Source organism: Pinus tabuliformis, chromosome 3_1 (genome assembly GCF_031772625.1).
Source record: "Pinus tabuliformis cultivar Carrire ecotype Pingquan chromosome 3_1, CPIR1, whole genome shotgun sequence".
In the NCBI taxonomy this organism is placed as follows: domain Eukaryota; kingdom Viridiplantae; phylum Streptophyta; class Pinopsida; order Pinales; family Pinaceae; genus Pinus; species Pinus tabuliformis.
Window position 1 is genome coordinate 581,524,933 of NC_142301.1, and position 26,356 is coordinate 581,551,288.

General features: G+C 40.4%; 1 protein-coding gene across 2 annotated transcripts in view; it reads right to left on the reverse strand.

Annotated features, from left to right (window-relative positions):
* Positions 1 to 3,412: 3,412 nt before the first annotated feature.
* Positions 3,413 to 26,356, reverse strand: part of LOC149188338 (glutathione S-transferase TCHQD-like) — a 50,162-nt gene continuing 27,218 nt past the window's right edge. Inside the window, exons 2-4 of one of the 2 annotated variants that reach the window (XM_089411647.1) lie at positions 5,538 to 5,731; positions 4,717 to 5,257; positions 3,413 to 4,393 (exon numbers count right to left, since the gene is read on the reverse strand). In XM_089411647.1, coding sequence (XP_089267773.1) covers positions 3,808 to 4,393; positions 4,717 to 4,925 — 795 coding nt within the window. In that variant the 5' untranslated portion in view covers positions 4,926 to 5,257; positions 5,538 to 5,731 and the 3' untranslated portion in view covers positions 3,413 to 3,807. The remainder of the gene's footprint in view (positions 4,394 to 4,716; positions 5,258 to 5,537; positions 5,732 to 26,356) is intronic. The other variant, XM_089411646.1, reaches the window with a different exon arrangement.

Genomic DNA, 26,356 nt, shown 5'->3' on the forward strand with positions numbered 1-26,356 from the left:
TTGGGCCTTGGACTTTTCATTTGAATTGATTCTATAAGAAGGGAAGAAGTTCTTTCTGGGTTTTTCTCATGGAGAGGTTTTCCCCTTGCTTGGAGCCTATATTTTGTGTCCATTGTCTTTTATGATCTTCATGGTTTATGCTCTTGATAATAGTTTGATGAAAACAATCTAATAAAGAATAACAAGAAGATAACGTAAGTTCACAAGATTTTATCAAGGATAAGGAGAATTGTTTTAATAGTTGCCCTACTTGATTCTCCAACAGGGAGCCCTAAGAATTCCAATCATAATGGACAATATAATTTGAAGGTTGCTTCTCCAACAAAGAATTATTCATGTCATTCAACAATAACAACAAAGTTGTTCCAAATCATCTGAGGACAGAGGGATATCACTTCATGGCACTGATTTTCCTTTTCAGAAGAAAATTGAAAGAAAAAAATTAAAATAAAACTAATTCAAAACAAAAACAAAAATTCCTTAGTCAAGCTACAGATATCATGCAAATCCATTCAGGGGGTCCCATGCCTCTACCCAGGTTTTAATCACAACCCATGAAATAACCTAGCAATGTGCATTTTTCATATCTTAAAATAATGAATAGCGTTAAAAATCTTAAGTATCAACAAGAAACTCTTTAGGAGGGATTTTAATACACCATGCATCACCTTTGTGATGAGCTTCCACAAGACTTTGGGAAGAACCATGTTGGTCAAAGCCTTGCACGATTACCAAAATTGCAGTTTCAAGGCATCGGGGACCATTTAAACAACACGGTGCACTCTTGTGACAACACAACGTCATAGCCTCAAGGCCATGTAGAATTTCACTAAACCCAAAATAGTGAATGTTGTGACCAGGGCAATAACGTCAGACCTACTCTTATATCTCCTCAATCTGAAATCACATCAGAGCTCTTTGAAATCTCAAATAACCAATCTTTCGTTCAAGACACTATCATCGAAGAACCACTCACCAATAGTGAAAAAATGATCCATAAATATTACAATTTGCAAAAAAAATAGAAATGCATGTAGAACACAATTTTGTTTGTATCATCTATTAAGAGAAAATGGCTATGCGGGGATTTCTAGCTATTTTCATTTGGGCAATCTCTTGTGTTTTGATAACTCTATCAGAATGAGGTTGTCTTGCCAAAAGCAGATTCCCTGGTCAGTGAAAATGATTAGCTAATATAGCCCCCACTAGTTCTTTAGTAATACTAGTACTTGTGGATACATGTTAATACACAAAACAATGGTTTGGGTTAGGTGCAAGTCCTAGGCAATAGTGGAATAGATAACCCACACTCGCAGCTGCTTGGCAAAATAGTATCTGGGCACATTAACCTTAATCATGAAAAGAGTAAGCTTGTTCAAAAAAATGAGGTTGTCCTGAGATTAGTGTCAAAACATAATACCCTCGCATAAGCCACTCCAAAAGGTAGTAATATGCACTGTCAACTTGAAACATGCAGTGAAGCACAACATGGCAGTGTGATGTCTATTAGACAAAGTCCAACCTATCGGCAACAAGTTTTGTCCCCAACAGTCCTTGAACCCTGTAAAATTGTAGGCTTAACAATGGCACAACACAATTATTGTTAAGTATGGCTTAAAAATTAAGATGCATCCCATGTCAAGTTTCTGTTGTTGCAGGCATGTTAAATATGTTGATTTTTGGTAGTATCGGATTTGCTCTATCCATGAAAATTGGTGGAGAGGCTAAGGCACATAATATCTTCAAGACCAATAAATCGTTTGGAGAAATTCCACCCAAATGAGGAGATATTAAAATAATTAATATTTTTAATGGGGTTCCTAAGTCTAAACTTAAAATGGGTGAGAAAGTTCTAAATAACGAGGATAAAGCCAAATCTAATCTTAGCCGTTGATTAAGGACTTAATATCGGTCGTTGAATTGTCAACGAGAAAAGTATAAGAGGAAGCTTGAGGGTCAATTGGAGACACACCAAGAGAGCTCAGTCAGTTTGATTTTCTGGAGCGAGGTTTGTTGAGGAAATCGAACAAGTGATCAGTTGCAGTGAGGGGCAAGTCGGCAGGAGGCCGAAGAATACATATCATAGAGGCAGCAAAGAGCCGGAAGAGGAAGCGCAAAGCCTAGGAAGGCTAACGTCGAGGCTAAGGAAGCCAGCGCAGAGGACGCAGAAGCCGCAAAGGTAGACGTAGAGGACACAAAAAGCCACAAAGGCTGACGCAGATAGCGCAAAGAGTTGTAGAGGCTGACGTTGGGCTGAAGAGGTTGCGCTGGGAGGTTTTGTGGGGGGTTGGGCTGAAGAGGTTGCGCTAGGAGGTTCTGTGGGGCAGACTAAGAGCAGATCAACCAAGAGAGGGTGACGTAGTTCCAGAGGAGTGTTTGGAGCAGCTTTCGCTGTCTAGCACAAGGAACAATCAGAGTCACTGTGGGGTTGTTCATCAGGTTGTTGATTTGCCAGAATATCTGTCTCCGGAGTGAGGTACTACTGCCAAGGAAATTCTTTAAAGGGTGAGCCATTTCTGGCACCCTAGTTGTATTCAGACTCTGCTTAATAATAAAACCCTCATATATGTTGCACCGATTTTTCCGAATTGGATTTTTCCGGGGACGATTGTCCAAAAATAACGGTGTCCCTTGTGTTGTCTCAATTTATTTCAGTTGTTGAGCTGAAAATTTGTAAAGGCTGCAATTGTGTTTACTTCGATGCTTATGTTATTAAATAACTTGTTAATGTAAAGAACAAGTAGGAGATAGTAAACCAGATATTGCAGTAGGGGTTTCTGATGTGTTAGATTCAGAAATTTTCACAAAATTTGACAAAAATGTACAGGAAAGGTTATATAACACATATATCTGAAAGAAACCAAAATAAAATTATTAAAATTTGCACAGCAACAGCTTAATAAAAACACATACAGCCAAATTAGAAAGAAGATTCAGAGAACACAAAGTTACAAATAAAGCAATAACAAACATGAATCCATTCAAAGCAAGGTTTGTGAGAATCATCACAAACCTCCAGCCATATTTTTACAGTTCCGAGGACTTGTCCAATCTCTGACAATATCACCAAACATCAAGTGCCAAACATTTTTTTGATTATCTGAATTTCATTTCCAGAACCTTGGCTCAATTTAAGTGCCAAATATTTTATCTGTATTTTGTGTCCCGTGCCTTGATTTTAATGGATTTAATTAGGATGATATAATTGATCACACCACCAAAGATTGTTGAAAACTTAAATAAAAGCATGCTTAGTAAGTAAATAATTACTAGGGTGGTACCATCTACTGTGAAATTCAAATGCTGTAACGGGGTGATAATTAAGCGATTATGAAAATCAAATCTTTGCATCTTTGTGCATCAGACCAAAGGTCAATGCCCCTCTGGAAGCCATTGAGTCATAACAATCAAATGAACAAGTAATCATCTCCCATTGCATGAATTAATAGAGGCAGAGAAGCACACATCCTTCAAAATTTAACATTCTATGATTCTAAGCATGATCTCATTCAAAGCGCAAGATGATGCATAGTCTGTGCATATATCGTTATATGCAAATAGACTGCTAATGGTTGTGGTTATCTTATTCAACCATAGTTTCACGTAATTAAAACAGAAGATACATGTTGCAATAGCCTGTACACATTTGTGATAGCCTGAAAGAAAGAGCCAAACATGTGGCTTCATAGAGTATATCTTGCTTAACAAGCAAAATGCTCTTATAAGCTTATGTTTGAAGTTATGTACACAAAAAAAATCAGGAACTTTGGCACACATACAGACTTTGAAATATATTAAAGCCCAATTTCAATACCTCTTAAATAGGTTTCTAACCCAAACAGTGCAATAGGTGCTGTACAAAGTTCTATATTTCCTCCATCCAGAGAAATACTTGCCTATAACTGCATGATAGCTTGGGCGCTTCTTAACACGATTCCAATAATCCGAAAGATGTGTTCTTGAGCTAATATACTCATCCCCCTTATTCAGCACCTCAATACGAGCTAAAATCGGAACAAACATTGCATCTGCCATAGAAAATTCTTCACCTGATAAATAAGTGGACTCTGCAAGTTGATTGTCTGCATCATCAAGAAGATTGATAAGTAGTTCCTTGCTGTGATTCAGAGCATCTGGGTCCTTCAATTGCTCCTCTGTCGCATAAGCATCTTGAAGCTTTAAATGATACTTGCCAGCAAGTTCGCCACTCTCAGCCATTCTTGCAATTATAACACGTCTCTTGAATCTTGTAAAGAAGAGAATATATTTCTTAGGGACATGCATGAGGGTGAACAGCTTGGGATTCCATTCATCTATTTTCTTCATCCACTCAAGCATTTTCTCACGGTCTACAACATCTCCCCCTAACGGTGCATTGATGCTATCAATATACCTGAGTTGCAAAATAATTGAAATGACCCACAAATTAAAACTTAAAGTCAAATCATTGAAGTAAATTAAACAAGAATCATCACAAAATAATATACACAAACACGAAAAATGGCAGCATTCATACTCTAGAAAAAAAAGTTAATTACAGACAAAACATGCAAAATCTTGAAGAAAATTGAAATGCCTGCACTTGGATTTAAATTCAAGACGATTTGTTTATACTAGGTAATGCAAATAAATTCTCCCACCTATGCCAGCAACTTGTTGCATTTCATATATAATGAATTGAAATAGCAGATAAGTGAATGGTTAAGACAAGCATACCCAATGATGGAAAGTGTGTCAAAAATAACAAGTTCCGCATTCTTAAATACAGGAATTTTTCCACTTAGATTCATGCTGAAAAAGTCTAAATCAAGGTTCCTGGCCTTCAGAGGATTCAATCGATGAGACGAATAATCCACGCCTTTCTCCTCCAAAGCAAGACGCACCTTCTGACTGTCTAGAGAAAAGGGATGGTGATATAGCTGCATTTCTGTATACCGCTTCACAGCATCTCCAGATAAGCTATGGGATAGTTCAAACTTCAGCAAGATTGGCTCCTAATTTAAATGTCAGCTTTGACACCTGAATTACAAACTCCAAGATGGGAAATAGATTGGACTAGTCATTCTCCCCATTAAGTTTCCTGTCTCATTAACAGCCAACTATTTAACCCAGTCAGCAATCATGGAATATCTTAGCCACGTCTGCATTTAGATAAAACCTCTTCAATCACCATCCTCAATTTACATCCAGATTGTGATGTCCATGCATCTGAGGCGTGGATATCCTCCACTGTCTTCACTGATGCAGTTTATAAGCCCTGCAGCATGAAATAGCGGTAGTTTTAAGAAAAGGACCAAGCCCTGAGAATAGGATAACATTAAAACTAGATAGAATAGGAAGACTATGTAAGCAGAAACTTGGTGGATACCAGTACACCTAAAAAATCCCATGTTAGATGACAAACTTTCTTGAAAGCAATTAAATCAAGTGAGTGAAAAGCCAATGAAACTCGAGTAAGTGAAAAGAATGAAACTCAAGTGAAAAGCTAATGGCAAAAAATTTTAAAAAGGGTTAGCCATTGCAAAGATATTACTTGCCAGATTATTTGCTCTTCCAAATTGTGGGCAAGTAGGTCTCCAGTTTTATTGAAATATCAAGGACCAAAATAATTTACAAGATGCTGTCACAAATTCAGAGTTCCTCGTCTTCATGTTGTTGTATTAAGGCTCAATCTGATGTGAAGGCTATTCTCTTAGCCTTTAAGTAGATGAACCCAGTTGTATTCTTTGCTCTGCCATATTTTTGTTAGTACAAGTTATATTCTTCCAAACAAAGTAATACATAAAAAAGCAAGTGTCCTCTTAAAGAAAATATAATGGAGAATTATAACAGAAGCACTTCTGATAAAAGTCAATGAAAAAGATTGGAGTCTTAAGTTAGAGAAATTCTCAGGCAGATAGTATGCACAGAATAATAATGAACATGTTTTAACTTCTATTCCAATATGTTCAATGTTCTTTGGTACATCATAAGACATGCACGGGAAGCAGCAAGAGTCTCATGAGACATGAACCACCAAGGGAAAATTTCATCGGGGTGGCAAGAATTATCATATGCTTGGGTGATTAGGTACGCTACCGACAATGAAGCTGAAGATCTAGTGGCCTTCCAAGGACTCAAAACTCCTAAAGGATGGAACTACCTCTGATGTCATCATAATTGACGACTCCAACATTATCATCTGAGCTATCTTTAATGGTTCTTTTGCCTCACAGCCATCATCACCATAATTCTTCAAAGAGGTTCCCCCTAATTACAGTGCATCTGATGCATTACTCTGTTTCATGTATGAAACATCATCTATACTTGAAGGCAAATGTCATGGAAAATTGATCCAAATGGATCCTAAAACACTCTCTAAAGTCTTCGAAATCTACTTAAAATCGTTTAAAAGACCAAAAAAATCGCATGAGAAAACCTTTCAAAAAGGCAGAAAACACTATCGGCAACCAAAATTATGAAGAAATAGTGAAAAAATGGGTTATTGGCAACTTTTCACAGTAGCTGTCAGATCTGGCCGATCAACGGTCCAGATCTGATCAGCGAATCGCAATCAACAGTGGCAATCGACGGAGATCATATGTATGTTGCGATAGCGATCGGCAGGGTCAACGAGGACCGTCGATCAAGCACGCAGATCGATGGCCCACGTTGCACCGCCATATCACATCAGCAGATTTCAATAGAAGCACTTACCACGACCCGGGGCCCATGCAACATGCGACTGCGACTAGTCCCATCGCAAAGTCGCATCGGAGCCATGCCGAAAGGCGAACACACATATATATACACGACAGCCGGACCCGATAGAATTACAAATGATATGCTATAAAGTTTTAGATTCGTCGATTGGCATTTTTAATATAATTCCGTGTATTTCGAAATACAAAGAAACAGCACCAATGCAATAAAACCCGGACCCGAAGGGGTTGGGAATGAAAATACATAATGTTTGAAGTCCGGAGGGAGCCATTTTTACGTTATTTTCACAAGTTTAATGTATTTCTAAAATACAAAGGGACAGGCCATTGCGACATACGATAGCGACTTATAGGTGGACCCGATAGGAGAATAGGGCGCAATTCTGAAGATTTGAAGTCTGGAAGACTGTGTTTTGGCGGATTTTCTCAGTTTCGAATACATTTCTCTGTGTTAACAAAGAGCGGCTGGTTCAGGGGTTCCAAAGGCCCGAGGCACTCTTACGTTGCAGAATAGGTGGCCACCTCCCCTTAATGCGTTATGCAATGATTGTGTAACGCTAGAAGGGGGATTTGAGCGAATAGAGGCCGAGAGACAGAAAGCCGAGCAGGTGAAATGAACAGGCAAAGCAGATTGGCTTTAAAGCCACAAAAGACAGAAACAAAGACAAGCAGTATTGCATACAGTGCTAAGACATAGAAAACAAAACACAGAGACAGAGAGGGATTGAGAGAGTCTGTGCACTCAGAGAAGCTTGAGAGATTCAAGCAAACTCTTGTTGTTGTATCTGTTGTGTGTTGAGACTCAAGTTGAGCTCACACTGTTGTAAAACTCTGTTCTGAAGACATAATAGAGAGGTCACCACTGAAGGCTGGACCAGGAGATGTAGCCCAGGAGTATTGGGTGAACTCCTTATTAAATTTGATGTGTTTATGTGTGTTGTCTATTATGCTTCTTTATTGCTTCATTGTTTGTGTATTTCGCAATCTTATCGATCCATTGCATAAAATAACATAGGAAAATCCATGCACATGAGTCTGTAATACCTTATTAATTGTCTTAGATCTCATTATCAGATCAAGTGGTATCAGAGCTTTAGGTTGCTAAGGTTAGACAAGCTTGTGCTGGATTGGTGAATGATAACTAGGTCAAAGCTCAAATTAGGAGAAGGAGAATTGGTTGAGACTAACCCAGAAATAGGAAGAGTCTATCCTAGGAGGAAAATGGCAAAAGAAAATCCATTGGAATTAGACTCTTAGTTCATGGACAGTTTCATGACCATGAGAGCCATGGTAGAAGAGATGTATCAAGAATTTAAGAAAGGTCGAAGTGAAGATTCTTCAACCTCCAAACAAGACAAAGGAACAGAGGAATCTCTTCTAGATGGCCACTCTGAAGGCAAAGGGAAAGGAAAAGAGGCTCCTCTATCCACACCTCCTGATAGCCCTGAAAATAAAAAGAAGAAAACATCTCTGATTAAGTTAGATGTAAAATTTGATTTGCCAATATATGATGGAGAATTAAATGCAGAGAAGCTAAATAACTGGATTAGACAGATTGATGTTTATTGCAGGGTGTAGAATATTGATTCAGACATAAGTAAAATTCAGCTGGCCAGCCTACGCCTTGGAGGAACTGCCTTAGTCTGGTGGGAAGGCAGGACACAAGCTGACTTGAAGAAGCATGGTAAAATTCTTTTTGTCTGGAGTGAATTTGTTTCTGCCATTAAAAAACAGTTCTATCCACTAGCTTATATGCAGCAATCTATGATGAGTTGGCAAACTCTTCGCCAATTAAAAGGGCAAAGTGTACAAAGCTATACCTAGGAATTTAGAAAAAAAGTTTTGGTTCTAGGCATTTCTTTAGACTCACCTGAAACTTTGCTGAAGTATATAGGTGGTCTGCATAGTTATTTGAGGCACACCATTCTCATGTTTAACCCTACTAGCATAGATGAGGTATCTGTTCAAGCTACACATCTAGAGGCTAGAGGCAAGAATGTGAACCCAGAGATTGGGGGATCATCAAAACCCACTGCAAGCAAGAACAAGGAAAAGAGGAAGCAGAAATGGAAAGAGAGGAAGGCAAATGTTGTACAGAAGGCCAAACCTTCATGCACTCACTGCAAGAAGGATGGACATGATGATGAACATTGTTGGTCTTTGCATCCAAAGCTAAAACCCAAGAAGTTCAATGGCAAGAAGAAGAAGATTGTTGCTGCTATACAGAAAGATTTGGGGCCAGACTCAGGTGATGAAACAACAATCACAACTACAGGTATAAAAGGTAAAAATTCTGAAGCATCTACTAGTAATTATGCACAAACCATTGATAGTGAAGAAAATGAGAGGAAAAGACATGAGCTTTTTCATATTAGAGTTATTTCCAAGCATCAAAAGATTGATACTTTATTTGATAGTGGCTCACAAGTAAACTTGATTTCTGAAGCAATTGTGAAGAAGCTGGGTTTACTAACCACACTTCACAAGAAGCCATATCCATTAGGTTGGGTATGTGATAAAGCAAAGCTACAAGTGACTAGACAATGTAAACTTAGGTTTTCTTTTGGGTCAGCATTTATAGATGAGGTTAAGTTAGATATCATTCCCTTGGATATATGTGGAATTGTTTTTGGAAGTCCTTAATTGTATGATAGAAAATCCATTTTCTATATAGCTGAAAATAAGTATCAACTCATTAAAGATGGAATAGAATATATTGTAAGAGCTCATAAACTCAAGAATAATTATACTCTCATAAACTCAGGGCAGATGAAAAGAATTGTAAATTCATGCAAGCAATTTTTACTGATGGTTGTAAAGAAAAAGAAGCCTGATAAAACCAATGTATTTGAGGGCTGTGATGCTAAACAGAAAGCTGATTTAGAAAAAAGTTGTTTCAGAATATGATATCTTATTTCAAGAACTTAAAAATCTGCCACCTAAAAGGGAAATTGTACATGATATTAATTTGCAGCAAGATGCTCCATTGCCTAACATCGGAATGTATAGGTTATCCACTTTAGAGAATGCAGAGATCAAGAAGCAGGTACAGGAGCTGCTCGAGAAAGGGTTCATAAGACCAAGCACATCACCATGCGGATCTCCAATCGTGTTGGTGAGGAAGAAAGATGGTTCGTGGAGGATGTGCATTGATTATAGAGCACTGAATAAAATAACGATCAAGAATCGTTATCCCCTTCCTCGCATTGATGATCTATTGGATCAACTGAAAGAAGTTGTTTACTTTTCCAAGTTGGACTTGCGTAGTGGTTACCATCAGGTCAGAGTAGCAGAGCAAGATGCATGGAAGACTGCTTTCAAAACAAAGCAAGGGTTGTATGAATGGCTAGTTATGCCTTTTGGCTTAACTAATGCTCCTGCCACTTTCATGAGAGTTATGAATGATGTACTCAGGCCTTTTATTGATGATTTTGTAATTGTATATTTGGATGACATTCTTGTTTTCAGTAAAACATGGGAAGAACATTTGAAGCATGTAAAGCAGACTCTAGATGTTTTGAAAAAAGAAAATCTCTATGTTAAATTATCAAAATGTGAATTTGGCAAAACATCTTTGAATTATTTGGGTCATATTGTAGGGGGTGGTGAATTGAAGATAGATCCCTCTAAGGTTGAAGTCATTGTAAACTGGCCTAAACCCAAATCTGCTATAGAAGTTAGAAGCTTCCTAGGAGTAGCACAGTATTGGAGAAAGTTTATTGCTAACTTTTCCTTAATTGCAGCTCCCTTACATGCTTTGACAGGATTGAACAAGGTGTTTCAGTGGGGAGGCAAATAGCAGAAAGCCTTCGACACCTTGAAAGAAAAAATTAGTACAGCACCAGTACTAGCATTGCCAGATCTTCAAAGACCATTTGAGATCGAAACAGATGCTAGTGACTATGCCATGGGAGTAGTGTTGATGCAACATGGTAAACCCATATGCTACCATTCTGAGACATTTAATTCTGCAGTAGTTAATTGTCCCACATATGATAAAGAATTGTATGCATTAGTACAGAGTGTAAAAAAGTGGAAACATTACTTAATGGGCAAAGAAACAGTTATACATACTGATCATCAGCCACTTCAGAGTTTGCACTCACAAACTAAATTGCAGCAATCAAGACACTATAGGTAGATGGGTTTCCTATAGCAGTTTCATCTAGTCATCAGATATAAGAAGAGCATACACAATAAAGTTGCAGATACATTGTCTAGACCAATTATAAATGCATCAACTATACTTAAGCATAACTCAGTAATGCATGAAAGCTACATTGAACAATATGCTCAAGATATAGATTTTAAAGATGTATATGCAACTTTATGTCATGGAAAAAAAGAAAAAGAATTGGACTATTATGTTTAGGACCAACTCTTGTATCATTTGGGAAAGTTATGCATTCCACAAACTGAAAGAGTTAACATAATTAGGGAAGCAAATACTTCTCTGATATCAAGTCATTTTGGTGTAAGTAAAACAATTGCACAACTGCAAAGATTCTGCTATTGGCCAAAAATGCATGAAAATATATTAAAGGGTGTACCATGTGTGCTAAAAGCAAGCCCAATAATAGAAAACTAGGCTTGTACACTCCACTTCCAGTTCCTTCTCGTCCTTGGGAAAGTGTTTCCATGGATTTTGTTGGGGGATTGCCAAAATCTAGAAAAGGTCATGACTATTTGTATGTTATTGTGGACAGGTTCAGCAAAATGTGTATTTTAATACCTTGTAACAAACAGATTACAGCTGAACAAACAGCGAAATTGTTCTTTCAGCATGTCTGGGTGCATTTTGGGTTACCCACTTCCATAGTATCTGATCGAGATTCCCGATTTGTTGGGAAGTTTTGGTCAAGTCTATGGGAATTGATGGACACCAGACTGAAGAAGAGCACAGCCTTTCATCCACAAACAGATGGCCAAATAGAGGTGGTCAACAGGACAGTGATCTAGTTGCTCAGGGGTTATTGCAGCAAGCATCCCAAGCTTTGGGATGAACATTTATGTTATGTGCAACATGCTTACAACCGTGCTAAGCATTCTTCTACACAGAGGTCTCCTTTTGAGACTTGTTTTGGTTTTATACCAAGGTCTCCCTTGGATTTTGTCTTTGAAAAAGACATAGCGGTTGATGGACACAGCGATGTGGACAAAGCAACCAGGTTCATTGAACAGATCCAAGAAATTCACTAGGCAGTGCAAGAACAGCTGGAAAAGAGCCAAGCCAAGTACAAGGCAAGGCATGATAAGCATCGGATGGAGCATAGCTTCCAAGTTGGTGATCAAGTCTGGTTGTATATCAGCAAAGACAGAATGCAAGGTGAAGGAAAGAAGTTGAAGCCAATAAGGTATGGGCCTTTCAAGATACTTGAGAAAATTGGTGAGAATGCTTTCCGCCTTGATTTGCTAGCTTACATGCACATCTATTCAGTGGTAAATGCAGAAAATTTAAGATTGTTTGAACCTTCATTAATTGAAGATCCCGAAGAGCAAAGTCAATTGCCTTCTATTGATGATCTGTTGCCTGAATATCTCAATGAGTTGCAGGAAGATACAGTTCTGGACAGGAAGGTGAGAACTACGCGCAGAGGGGATGTTGAGTACCTAAGAATTGGACTCAAAGGTTCAAAACCCAGTAGTGCAAAATGGATAGAGATTGGACAAGTGAGGAAGCTGTATCCTCACTTGAGCGATGCTTGAAAACCAACTTTTGGTGGTCCAAAAGCCTTTTCAGTGGGAAGGCATGATCCAAATGGATCCTAAAACACTCTCTAAAGTCTTCGAAATCTACTTAAAATCGTTTAAAAGACCAAAAAAATTGCATGAGAAAACCTTTCAAAAAGGCAGAAAACACTATCGGCAGCCAAAATTATGAAGAAACAGTGAAAAAATGGGTTATCGGCAACTTTGCACAGTAGCCATCAAATCTGGCCGATCAACAGTCCAGATCTGATCGGAGAATCACAATCGGCAGTGGCAATCGGCGGATATCGACAGAGATAATATGTATGTTGCAATAGCGATTGGCGAGGTCAACGAGGACCGTCGATCAAGCGCGCAGATCAACCGCCCACGTTGCACCGCCATATCGCATCGGTGGATTTCAATAGAAGCACTTACCACGACTCGGGGCCCATGCGACATGCAACTACGACTAGTCGCATTGGAGCCATGCAGAAGGGCGGACACACACACACACACACATATATATACGTGACAGTCGGACCCGATAGAATTACAAACGATATGCTATAAAGTTTTAGATCCGTCGATTGGCATTTTTAATATAATTCTGTGTATTTCGAAATACAAAGAAACAACGCCGATGCGATAAAACCCAAACCCGAAGGGGTTGGGAATGAAAATACATAATGTTTGAAGTCCAGAGGGAGCCATTTTTACGTTATTTTCACAAGTTTAATGTATTTCTAAAATACAAAGGGACAGGCCATTGCGACATGCGATAGCGACTTATAGGCGGACACGATAGGAGAATAGGGCGCAATTCTGAAGATTTGAAGTCCGAAAGACTGTGTTTTGGCGGATTTTCTCAGTTTCGAATACATTTCTCTGTGTTAACAGAGAGCGGCTGGTTCAAGGGTTCCAAAAGCCCAAGGCACTGTTACGTTGCAGAATAGGTGGTCTTATGTTGCAGAATAGGTGGCCACCTCCCCTTAATTCGTTATGCAATGATTGTGTAACGCTAGAAGGGGGATTTGGGCGAACAAAGGCCGGGAGACAGAAAGCCGAGAAGGTGAAATGAACAGGCAAAGCAGATTGGCTTTAAAGCCACAAAAGACAGAAACAAAGACAAGCAGTATTGCATACAGTGCTAAGACATAGAAAACAAAACACAGAGACAGAGAGTGATTGAGAGAGTCTATGCACTCAGAGAAGCTTGAGAGATTCAAGCAAACTCTTCTTGTTGTATCTGTTGTGTGTTGAGACTCAAGTTGAGCTCACACTGTTGTAAAACTCTGTTCTGAAGACATAATAGAGAGGTCACCACTGAAGGCTGGACCAGGAGATGTAGCCCAGGAGTATTGGGTGAACTCCTTATTAAATTTGATGTGTTCATGTGTGTTGTCTATTATGCTTCTTTACTGCTTCATTGTCTGTGTATTTCGCAATCTTATCGATCCATTGCATAAAATAACATAGTAAAATCCATGCACATGAGTCTGTAATACCTTATTAATTGTCTTAGATCTCATTATCAGATAAAAAATATAGGCATAACGACAAAACGAGAACTTACTCTCTGGATTCAAGAGTACCTCCACGAAACCTCACATTCTATCTCATGGCTAAAATGATTAGCGAGAAAGCCACTTGAAGGTGGCCAACGAATATGGTGATTGAAGATTTTAAAAGCGAGAAGGGGATTAAATCCCTCCATCCCGTCACCCTGCCTAACATTATCACCAGTGTTTAATGGACTTCACAATCCAACATCCTCACCCATGGGAGGCTTGTCACATCTACCGAGATCTACTAATCCCCTGTTGCACACCTCAAATGGATCATTCAAGTCCCTTTCCCTCTGGCTCTCTTCTCCCTTGGCAATATTCATATGCCTGACCTCTTGCCTTCAACTTTGCACAGGAAACATGGCCCTCAGGTAGGTACTGTTGTTGATGTTGTGCCTCTTATAGGGAAGTAAGGGCACTGAAATGATGCCTCAACAATAGGGATATCATGGATACCCAAAGGGATTCGACCTACAGCACCCTCTAGTCTGCTTGATGGAAAGCCCAATTGGACTCTCAGCTGGCCTACATGGAACAAAATGTGTACTGCGAGTGGAATGCCTCCAAGCCATGGTAGATAGTTAGAATGAGACTAATACCTATATCGCCAGTCTCAAAATGATAAATGTGGTGTTGGATGCATCTCCGTTAGCACTTTCAGAATTATTGATCAAATTCACAAACTTTGTGCTATTCCTGTTCAGGATATGATCCCATTAGGACCATTTTATGCTGGCCATGTAGAAGAACCTAATACTGAAACCCAAGTGGAGCATGTGGCAAGCACAACAATGAGGTTTAAATTCTTAGTTATTATTTTATGTTTCGTTGTTGTATATTTATCTACTAGGTCAATTTGTAAGTCAGAATCCCTTCCATCTCCGGGGCAAAAGAACATTATTACTCTAGTTTCTATATCTTGAAGAATGAGAGACCACCCCTACTGACATCAAAACCTTCATTTTTGTACTTTGTTTAGAATGTTGTCTGGATTAGCCCTCGGAGTAAGTTTTTATGAAATATATATAACCATTGTTGGGAAAAAACATAAAGGAAACTTATTTGGTATTACTAAATCATTATAAACTAAATACAATAATGTCGTCATTATTAATATTCTATTACCCTCCCCTAAAATGGTCATATGTGAAACTACACCAAGCTTATCCTTAAACTTTACAAACTTATATGGACCAAGAGGTTTGGTGGGAATCTTTGCAGTTTGTTCCTGCAGTTTATTATTAAGTTGTATGGTAGTGTAGTTCGATCTCTCCATTATCTACAAGCTTACCTATGAACTCCTGAACCAGACATTCTTTGACGTTGCTTTAGAGAAAGCAACCTTCTATATGATTTATTCCTAGCTCAATTATCGAGATTTGATTAGTGACAAATCAGCACGTGTAGGGTGCCCCAGCCTTGTTGTTTTCGACATGCTACAACATGAGAATGTTGTCTTTAGGCAAGCTTTTGTGCAATTCACACTTTTATTGAGCATACGTAGAGCACTGATGTGTCCCCAGTTTAGACTTTCTTTATTGTGAAAATTTCTAAACAGAAATTCTATTACTGCAGCCACTGATTTATTTTACCTACTTATTTCTCAATAAGTTATTTACGAAATCCCTTCAGTAAATACTAAAATAAATTCTACTGCAGATATCACACCATTATATAGAAACAAATATATGCACAAGAATCAAACACATCAACACAGTTATTTTTGGACAACTGTCCTCGAAAAATCCCAATGCGGGAAGACATGTGCAGCAGAGGAGAGTTTTATTAATCTTCAGCAACAATCGCTTTTACAGAAAAATTTGCATAGACACTGGGAGAAAACACCTGAGACTTTTCTCTGAGACTTTCTGACACCCTGGAGGAGTTCCTTTACCTATTGCGTCATCCTTGCATCATTCTGTGTGGCTCTGCGCTGCTCTGTCCTTCTCTGTGTCAGTCTTGCGTCATTCTTTGTGGCTCTGCGCTGCTTTGTCCTTCTCTACGCCATCCCTGTGTCTCTATGACCTGCGTTGTCTCTCAGAGTCCCTGCGTCACTTCTTCTGAGCTCCCTGACTGCTACTAATCACCCCCTCTTCCTCCACCCTGCAACTCTCCCTCTGAAATCGAGTGCACTCTCTCTGAGAATCGATTTTCCTTGGGATATTGAGCATCTGTTGGTTGCTCTCCAAATGACCCTCAAGTCTACTCTTATACTTTTCGTGTTGATGAATCAACGACCGAGATACAGTCCCTAATTAACGGCTAAGATTAAAACAGACTTGATCCTCGTCTCTTAAAAGCTTCCCATCCTTATCTTTATAAATAACCATTAATATTTTTATTTTCCTAAGTTTAGACTTAGGAACCCATTAAAAATATTAATTGTTTTAATAACTCCTTATTCGGATAGAATTTCCCAAAATGATTTCTAGGTCTTGGAGATCTCATGTGCCTTAGCCTCTCCACCAATTTTCATGGGTAGAGCACATCCGATGCTACCTCAAATCAACACTCCCTCTTAGTGAGGAATGTGCTCTAGTAATGCTCCACCACTGAACATCACACTGATCCTTCTGCACCAGTACCTGTGTTGAAGTTGGGCCTATTGCCCTACATCCACTGCACTGTTGTTTCCTGTATTGTTGCCCATGGCTTTGCCACTTCCACTGCTACATCTATACTACATCTCCCTCTCAACATGTTGCTTATGCAACTTTTGATACTTATCCATTACTGAAATGGATTCTTTACCATCCCTATCTTCTCCATGAAATGAACAAACTTTGTTCTTCCTAGAGCCTTGGTGAGGATGTCTGCCACCTGTTCTCCTGCAGGAGTGTAGCTCAATTGTACTGCTCCTCGTTGGACACAGTCTCTGAGAAAGTGACACCTGATATCAATGTGTTTCGCCCGATCATGAAATACTAGATTCCTAGAGAGCTTGATGCAACTCTGATTATCACACATGATCTTGGTCGCTTCCATCCTTCTACTGAATAGGTTCGCAAGCAATTTTCTAAGCCATATGGCTTCGCACGAAGTTGTGCTAGCGGCCATATATTCTGCTTCTGCTGAGATCAAAGCTACGGATTTATGTTTCCTACTGCACCAGGGAGTCATCTCCGATCCAATGCTAAAACAGTACCCAGTGGAACTTTTCCGATCTACTGAACTTCCAGCCCAATTTGTGTCAGTGAAACCACTCAGTCGATGTCATTACTTCTGGTGTACAATAGTCCATACTCGACTGTTCCCTGTATATACCTGAGAACATGTTTGGATGCTTCCCAATGCGCCCTCTTAGGCTCCACAAGGCCCTGACTGAGGGTGTTGACAGCGTAACAAATGTCTGGCCTGGGATTGACCAGATACATCAGGGACCCTATGAGTTGCCTGTATAAGGTGGGATCAACATCTTTATTTTCTGATGCATCAATTTTCTTCTAGTTGGTGATCATTGGAGTAGCCATAGGCCTACAGTCCTACATCCTGAATCTCTTTAGGATTTCTGTAGCATATCTCCCTTGTCCAAGGAAGAACTCATAAAACATTTAGAAGATAAAATCATCAAACATTCAAGTAACTTATCTAGCAAGTGAGCAACTGTCAACATGAGTCATGTCCAAAATTCAAATAACATTGTTTACAAAATAGGCCACTTGGCCACTGTTGCATCCTTTTTGTCAAAGTTCTGAGGGAGCAGATGTACCATATTTTTCTTCAAAGGATCAAGATCATCAACCATCAGCGCTATGTTATTGTAAACCCATTCTGCAAATTTTTAATGTAAATGATGCTAGTAATACCATGAATGTATGTAACAACCTACGTAAGCCTATCATTTTGGCAATAATTTCATCCTAGGAGGTTTTTCGTCTCACTAACTCATTTGTGTTTCTAAACACAGATAGTCGGCAGAGTTTTTCCCTCCAACCTCACCCCAAAAGTAGGGTGGAATTCTTCGTCAAAGTCTTAGGTGAGTCTTAGTGTTATAATCAAGTCTTATGTAAAAGTTATTTGGGAATAAGTTAAGCTAATTCGCTAAATTATTTTATTACAAATCACTTGGTCTGCTAAATCATATTGTGTCACAGAATTGGATATGTAATTTGAGGGTCTAAGCCGAACGGGTATTCCCCCTTTGTGGGTTGAATTGTAAGAATCTTATGTAAAAAATATTTTAGTGGATGGTCCCTCATACTTAAACACCATGGCTAAAATATTAGAGGGTGGAAAAAATATTTAATCCACTCAAGTGTCAATTAATTAAATTTTCTAGCAAAATTAAATTAAAATCCTAAGCCAGAGATTTAATTAATTAGAGTCAAAATTAAAAGTCTAGAGAAATTAAATTCTCCAAGTGGAAAAAACCGTGGGTATCAAAAGAAATAATTTTTGGAGGTCCCCCACCAAGAGAATATTGGAAATTTCAAGAAAAATTGAACCCTTGGACCTTGGTAGTTAAGTCAAAGTCAATTTTTTGAGGAAATTAGCTCAAAATAATTAATTTTGAGGTAATAAAAACGGATTTGATGAGAAATTTGAAAATTCCTCAAAATAAATATTTTCAATGGCTAAGATTAAAAAATCATCAATGATTTATCAATGGCCAAGATTATTTTGACAAGGATCAAGCCAACTAGTCGTTATTTTTTCACTTAGAGGATTTATCTATATATAAAGAGTCATTTGTATGTCAAAGCCATCTAATGTTTGACTAAAAAATTGTTAGAGGAAGATTGATGTAACACTACAGTCCCGTTGGGAATGCTTCTTTGAATCATAATAAAGACTTTGGGGCGTAGTTCATGGTGTTCGGTGTTCATTGATTTGTGGTATGTGTTGGGTATGAGCTTTCCTATATTATGCTTATCAAATTTAAAATTTGTTTTTCATTAGATGGGAATAGAATCATTCTATTGATAGATTCTGGGTTTATCTTAAGATGATTTGATTCAACATATGTTTGACAAATTTTCTTGAGAAAGATATATAGTGTTTGCAGGTTCCCCGGTCCTTGGTCCCCAAGTTCACAAACTATGGGCATGAATTGACCTTGTTTGGGCTCCAGATATTTATGTGGTTGATTTAACTTCGCTAAGGCTATAGTGTGCATTAATTTTCCAAAGTACTATTAGCCATTTATCAAAAAAAATCTCAATTTTTTTTGTAAGATTGGCAAATCCTTCCATTTCATTAAAATATGAACAAGTTACAAACACATAAAAACAGGTTAGGTGGTCTCAACTTGCCCATCGGGAAACCAAGTCTGTTGACCACCTTACCGCATGATACTGAGTCTATCTATCCAAGCTATATAAGTTTGATTATCATCTCCACATCCATACTTTATTTGTTTGTGCATATATATAACTGTAAACTGGACATTAAAAGTTATCCACATAAAGAAATCAAAAATAACTTAAAGCCAGCAAACTATTCATCTTGTTCGACGGAGGCAGATGCAACCAGGGCTGGATCTTTAGCACTGGAGCCTGGCAGCTCTGTCGGCGAAAGCAAACAAGGGAAGTGTCTCTCCATGCGGCCAAGGCGTCCATCTTGTTTCTGCAATTGAAATTGCAGCTTTTGAAAATCCTATTTGTAATTAGGGAAATCCTGAACAGCAGTCGCCATGCTCACCGAGATTTGTTCCAAGGCCTTGCCTAGGAGACTTTTCATCAACCAATAAAGATACAGAGTTTGTTTAAATTGAGTCACTCTCCCTCTAGTGTGACCAGGATCCAGAACTAGGAGTCTCCAGTCCTCCATTTCAACTTCATTCGCGCTCGCTTGTCGGTTTAGTTCCTCCTCCCATTCTTCTATCAGCCTTTTGATCTCATCGCTGGTGCCTTCCTTGTATGCGGTGGACACTTCGTTTATCAGGTTAGCCACAGGCTTTCTGCCACGTCACTTGCTCGAGGAGCTTGGTTCCTCCTTTACCTCAACCACCCAAGCCCTGTTGCCTCGACCCTTCCCTTTCACTGTTCTACCCATTGCCTCATCGTCTCGATGCCCGCCTGTCAAATTCTATGGAAATGGAGAGGCTGGCCTCAATGCTCTTGGCACCCCAGACTGCTTACCGTGTCGAGGACCTGATATGGAAACACAACACTAGAACTGCCAGGACATTATATTATATTTTTCCGTCACCCTCAAGTTTTGCCATTTCACAAACTTCCCCACCCTTGGTTCAATTGCATAACGATAGAATTTAAGGATCCCAAACCCAACATGTCCATAACCCGCATCCTGGTGCAGGTTCCTTTGCCTTAGCTGATGCCCTGACATAACCAATGCTTTGCAGACGCTTCGACCCCAACCTTGGGCACGAGGCCCCAATAGATGGCCAGTCACAGACCCTTTCGCAGGGTGCCCCAGCCCACTAATGCCAAGCCTCTCGCCTCTAATGCCAACATTTGTATGGCTATTCCCCCAACCTAAGTGACTCAGCACCGTCTCAGCATGACCCTTACCAACACTGCAACACGAGCTTTGAGCGTCTAGCCCCAAGAGACAACCATCCAGCTCTCTGCTTGCCGCTCGAATTCCATTCAACCATCCGAGGTTGGCATGTCCAGCGCCAGATTCATTCCCAGTCCCAGACCCCAGATGACCCTGCCCCTCGACAGCATCCCCACAACTTTTTCGACTCAGGTGTTGGGTGCCTACCCTCAAGAGCCAACCTATCAAAACCTCCGCAGCAACCTCAGTGAAGACAAAATGACAAATGGTGACAATATCACAGACATTGACAACATCCCAGCTCCCAACCCCCTGGTTTACAAGACAGCCTAGACAGAAGCATACCCCCAGGCTAACACCCTTGCCCTCAAGCCAGATAAGCCCCATGCGAGAGAGGAAAATCCCATAGCAGATTGATACCAGGGAGGTTCCAGTGCAGTTGGGGTTCTGCCACCAGACTCCCAACGTCGAGCACTTCTCCCAGCCCGATTTACTCCCGCCCACTAGCCAAATGCCCCCATGCATATCCCAATTAACAAACCAGACAGAGAGAAACATGATGGAGTGAACGTAGAACCAATTTACATACCCGGTAGCCGGCGTTTGGAGCCGATGGAACCTCTGCCTCTTCCAAAGTTGTTGCTCCACTCTCGCCTCCAGGACCTCTACCCCTTCTCTCACCTCACTGTTATCCTCCACAGCAATCCGAAAACTTACCAAAGTGTTTCTGCCACCTTTCTTCCTGACGGTTTTCTTAAACATGCCAAAGGCCACCGCACCCATCACCTCGAGCGTGTGGGGGGCGGTGGCATCATTCCTTTGCGTACTCATCATTAAGACAGTCGTAATGGATTCGTCCGACGGCGTGCACCCCGATCAGGGGTTGGATCAGGTGTTTGGATGCACTGGGAGCTTTGTCTCCGATCATGCTCCAAGATCTCTTCCAAGGGCCGAAACCTCTCATCCCCAGGTTGACATGGCCATATTTTCTCAAGAGGAGCATTTTGGTGACTACAACCCCAGTTTGCAAGGAAGTCCGTCACTCTGTTACCATCCCTTCTTACATGGTTGGTCATTATATAGTTGAAGTTGTGGAGGAGGCTTCCTATTTCGTGGATCAGCCTTGTAGTTCTCCAACTATGGCTAAGCTTTTCCCATTTGGTTCCTTGATTTAATTTTTTCACCGTTGATAACTAGCCTGGAATCGCCTTCAACTACAATATTTTTATAGCCCATTTTGATAGCTATTTGTAGTCCCTGTCTGACGGCAGCAAATTCTGCTTCATTGTTACTAGCATACCCACAATGATTGGCATAGATGAGATTGGTGTTGGTTCTAGGGTCTCAGAAGAGACCTCCCAAGCCTGCCAAGCCCAGATTACCCTTCAATGCTCCATCAAAACTAAACTTCATAAATCCCTCTGGGAAGCAGTGAAGTAGTTGAGAGAGTTTTCTCCCCTCAAGATGACCTTCCAAAAGGATGGGGGAATCATCGTCGACGATAGGTTCAATCTCTGCATAATTCTAGCCTCGTGGGGGGGAATTTGCTAGTCCTCAAGATGCCATTTTTCTACCAAAATTGTTTCCCTGATGTTCTGGATGATCCCTTTCCAGACAGCCTCTTGGGGAAGAAGATGGTCCTTAAAGATTCGGCGGTTCCGCTCTTTCCAGATGGCCCAAAGTGTTATTCCCAGAGCAAGCCCTCAGGCCCTATTGAGAACCGGGCTTGAAAAAATGCCTGCTCTCCAAAGGAGGATGGTTTCTCGAATGCTCTGGTTGTCCTGATCCATTCTTCCGAAGAGATCCTCCATTTGTCGCCATTTTTGTTTAGCAAAGGGGCAAGTGTTGAGCATGTATTCTAGATCCTCGTTGTGTTGATTACAGAGCATGCAGAGCGAGGGACCGTAGAAATCCCGTCTTTGGAGCTGATCCCAAGGAGCTGATCCCAGGTTAGAATGCGGCCTCTGCATACTAGCCAAAGGAAGCAAGCCACCTTTGGCCACCATCCCACTTTCCAAATCTTCTTCCAGATCAAATTCTGGCATTCTAGCTCTCAGCCTACCCTTAGATCATAAGCCTCCTTGCTAGTAAAGGTCCATGTTGTGGTGTAGCCCCATCTGAGGATATATGGTCCATTTAGGATAGATATCTTTCTAGAATCTAGTTCCTTATGTAGCTAACTCCATTGTTCCGACTCTAGGGCCTGTGGCCAATCCGATCTCTCTTTCCATTTCCTCCATCCTTCCCGAGCTTGTTCTGCTTTCCAGAATTGATCTACCGTATGAGAGTTCCTCCCACTCGTGAATAGAAAGAGGTCACTTAAGTCCTGTCTACCAAGAATTTTCTCCCATTGCTGCCAGGAGTCTTACCAGAACAGGGTCGTTTTCCCGTTCCTAATTTCCCAGAGGACATGTTGTATGAGGTATCTGTTTTGGGTTGCCATGTTCCAGATAGCCGACCCTTTGGGGCGGATCTCGATATTTTAAGATGTCTTATGTCCTGGCTAGCATGTTGTACTTTCGAGTCCATATTTGTTTCCAGAGATCAGGTCCACCTCCCATCCACTGCCACCATAGTTTAGCTCCCATTACTTGGTTTAGGATGTAAGGATCGTGTAGGCCAAGGCCTTCATCCATCTTATGCTTGGTTAAGTTGGGCCAAGATACCAAAGCCCATTTCTTAATTTGTTGAGCTCCTCCCCATAAGAACTTCTTGAATGTTTCCACCATCTTTGCGCAGGAGGTTTTTGGCGCTGCCATCCCTAAGAGTTGATAGATCGAGATAGATTGGAGAACTTAGTTGAGAATAACTATCCGACCCGCCAAGTTTAAAAAAAGGAAAGCCCAACTGTTGATTTTCCCAGTGATTTTTTGGAGGGGGGATTGTCAGCAGGAGATCTTTAGGGAGTTCACCAACAAGGGCATTCCCAGGTATTTGGATGGTAAAGAACCAATGCCGAACCCAAGAACCTGAGCAAGATATGACTAAATATTCCCCGGAGTGTTGAAAAAGAAGATGCAAGATTTGTCATTGTTGATCATTTGTTCCGGAGGCCTCCATAAAGATGAGAAGTGCTTCTTTTATGCTGCGAGCTTCTCATAGTGACACATGACAAAATAGCAGAATATCGTCTACAAATTGTTGGTGGGTTATGGGCAGATCACTACCCCATAGCCTCAGGCCTTTGATCTAAGAATTTCTAGCTTCAGTCTTCAGGTATCAGCCTAGACCTTCCGCAGCGATAATAAAGAGGAATGGGGAAAGGGGATCACCCTGACGAAGTCCGCACGAGGGGTTAAAGGTATAAGAGGGGGAGCCATTAAGCAGTATGGAGAACACAGGGAAGGATACCAAAGCAGACACCGAGTTAATCCATCTCTGGTCAAACCCAAAAGACTTGAGAACACTGTTGAGGTAATCCCAGCTTAGTCAGTCATAGGCCTTGGAGAGATCCAATTTGATCATCATGCCAGGGAGTTTATGATATTTGAGAGAGTGCACAATCTCTTGGGAGGTGACAAATCCATCAAGGATCTATCGTCCTTCCACGAAACCAGTTTGTTCTGGAGAGATGAGGTGAGGTAGCAGAGGTTTGAGGCGCTTGACAATCACCATGGTTATGATCTTATAAATGACATTACAAAGAGCGATGAGTCTAAAACCTTGAGGATCTTCCGATTTCGAAATTAAGGCAATGAATGTAGCATTTAAGCTAGGACATATCTTTTGGTTCCGACGCGATTCTTCCACCACCTCCAGTACATCGAACCCTATGAAGTTCCAGGTAGCCTGAAAAAATTTCGTCATAAAGCCATCCGGTCCAAGGTCCTTGTTTTTTCGCCATTCCCTTGACTACCTCCTCAACTTCTTCTAGCGTTAGTGCTTGCATAAGGGCAAGGTTATGATCTCTTAAGATAAGTTGCAGGATGTTCCTCATGATCCTTTGTGTAGCCTTTGTGCGATCTTGGGGAGGTTCAGTTAGGATGGATTTGAAGTGGTTTACCAGCAAGTTCTTGTTAAGTTTAGGTATGTTCTATGCTAGAGCAATTTATTTAAATTTTCACAGTTAGCAATCACATCAGCATTACGATAAACTGCAGATAGAACATAAATATAATATGCAGAAGACAAGCCAAGACAAGAGGACACAAGATATGGCGCAAGCCAGGGACAAACCCCACAATGTGTGGGGAAACCCTTTGATCAAATCTTCTTTTATCTTCAAAGTTCAGCAGAGAAAGAGAGAGAGAGAAAGTACAATTACAACAGAAGTCAACACTTTGACTTGTCTAGATCTAAGCATAGATCATCTTCTATAACAATGATACATGAGAACAGTTGAAGACATTCTGCTTCAACTGATTCTCCAAGGTGACGGCTTCACCTAACATAGTGTTGCAGCTTGTACTCATGTTGCATCCGTCACTGTGCTACACCTAGTCACTGAGCTGCTCCCATCATCATGTTGCTCCTTACTAATGTGCCCATCATGCTGCATCATGCTGTCTCTTTCATCATCATGCTGCTGCTATACTTTTGTTGCTTCATCATGCTGCAACACCTTGTTGCTACATCATGCTGCTGCTATACTTCTGTTGCTTCATCATGCTGCAACACCTTGTTGCTACATCATGTTGCTGCTATACTTCTGTTGCTTCATCATGCTGCAACACCTTGTTGCTACATCATGCTGTTGCTATACTTCTGTTGCTTCATTATACGGCCATATGTATATCAGCCTTAGCTGCTTGCTATGGCTTGCAGCCTAGCAAAGCAGCTAGGCTATAGTTCCAGATTCCTAGACCCAAGGTAGTAGCTTAGCCCTCTGACTTCTAATCTGATGATAGTTGCTCCTAAACATATCTCATCCAAGTTACTGTCATATACAGTCATCACTTTTATGCACTAAGGTCACTGTCATATCTGAAATTTCTGTCATGGATAAACTGTATCACATATCACTGTAACATATTTTGATCAAAATCCTTGTCATATAACCATATGTATCTGCCATACGAACATTCATAACTGTAATGTGAGCCTAGCCATATTGAATACAATTCGAGTCCACTGTAGTGTGATGTGATGCCAGAGATAGAGAAAATTCGAGCCACATAAATTTCGTGCCAGAGAGAATATAGTGACCTTGCTGCTGAGATTAGAACCTTTCCAAAATTGCATGTCTCAGAAATCATTAGTGTGCCACTGTAATTCAAATGCGTGCCTCAATGTATATTAGCGTGCCATTGTAATTCAAATGCGTGCCTCAGATTATATTAACGTGCCACTGTAATTCAAACGCGTGCCTCAGAGTATATTAGCGTGCCACTATAATTCAAACGCGTGCCTCAGAGTATATTAGGGTGCCACTGTAATTCAAACGCGTGCCTCAGAGTATATTAGCGTGCCACTGTAATTCAAACGCGTGCCTCAGAGTATATTAGCGTGCCACTGTAATTCAAACGCGTGCCTCAGATTATATTAGGGTGCCACTGTAATTCAAACGCGTGCCTCAGATTATATTAGGGTGCCACTGTAATTCAAACGCGTGCCTCAGATTATATTAGGGTGCCACTGTAATTCTAGCGTGCCACTGTAATTCAAACGCGTGCCTCAGATTATATTAGGGTGCCACTGTAATTCTAGCGTGCCACTGTAATTCAAACGCGTGCCTCAGATTATATTAGGGTGCCATTGTAATTCTAGCGTGCCACTGTAATTCAAACGCGTGCCTCAGAGTATATTAGGGTGCCACTGTAATTCAACAAAGTCTTGGAGATATTCGAACCACAGAGCCTTAGAGATATTCAAGATACATGAGCTACAGAAATGCGAGCCTTAGATGAGGACTAAATCTCTTTCTTTTCTGCGTGTAGATCTCCTCATAAGCTTGCGGCTTACTGCGGTTAGGGCATCAACCTTGGGCAAGTGTATCTT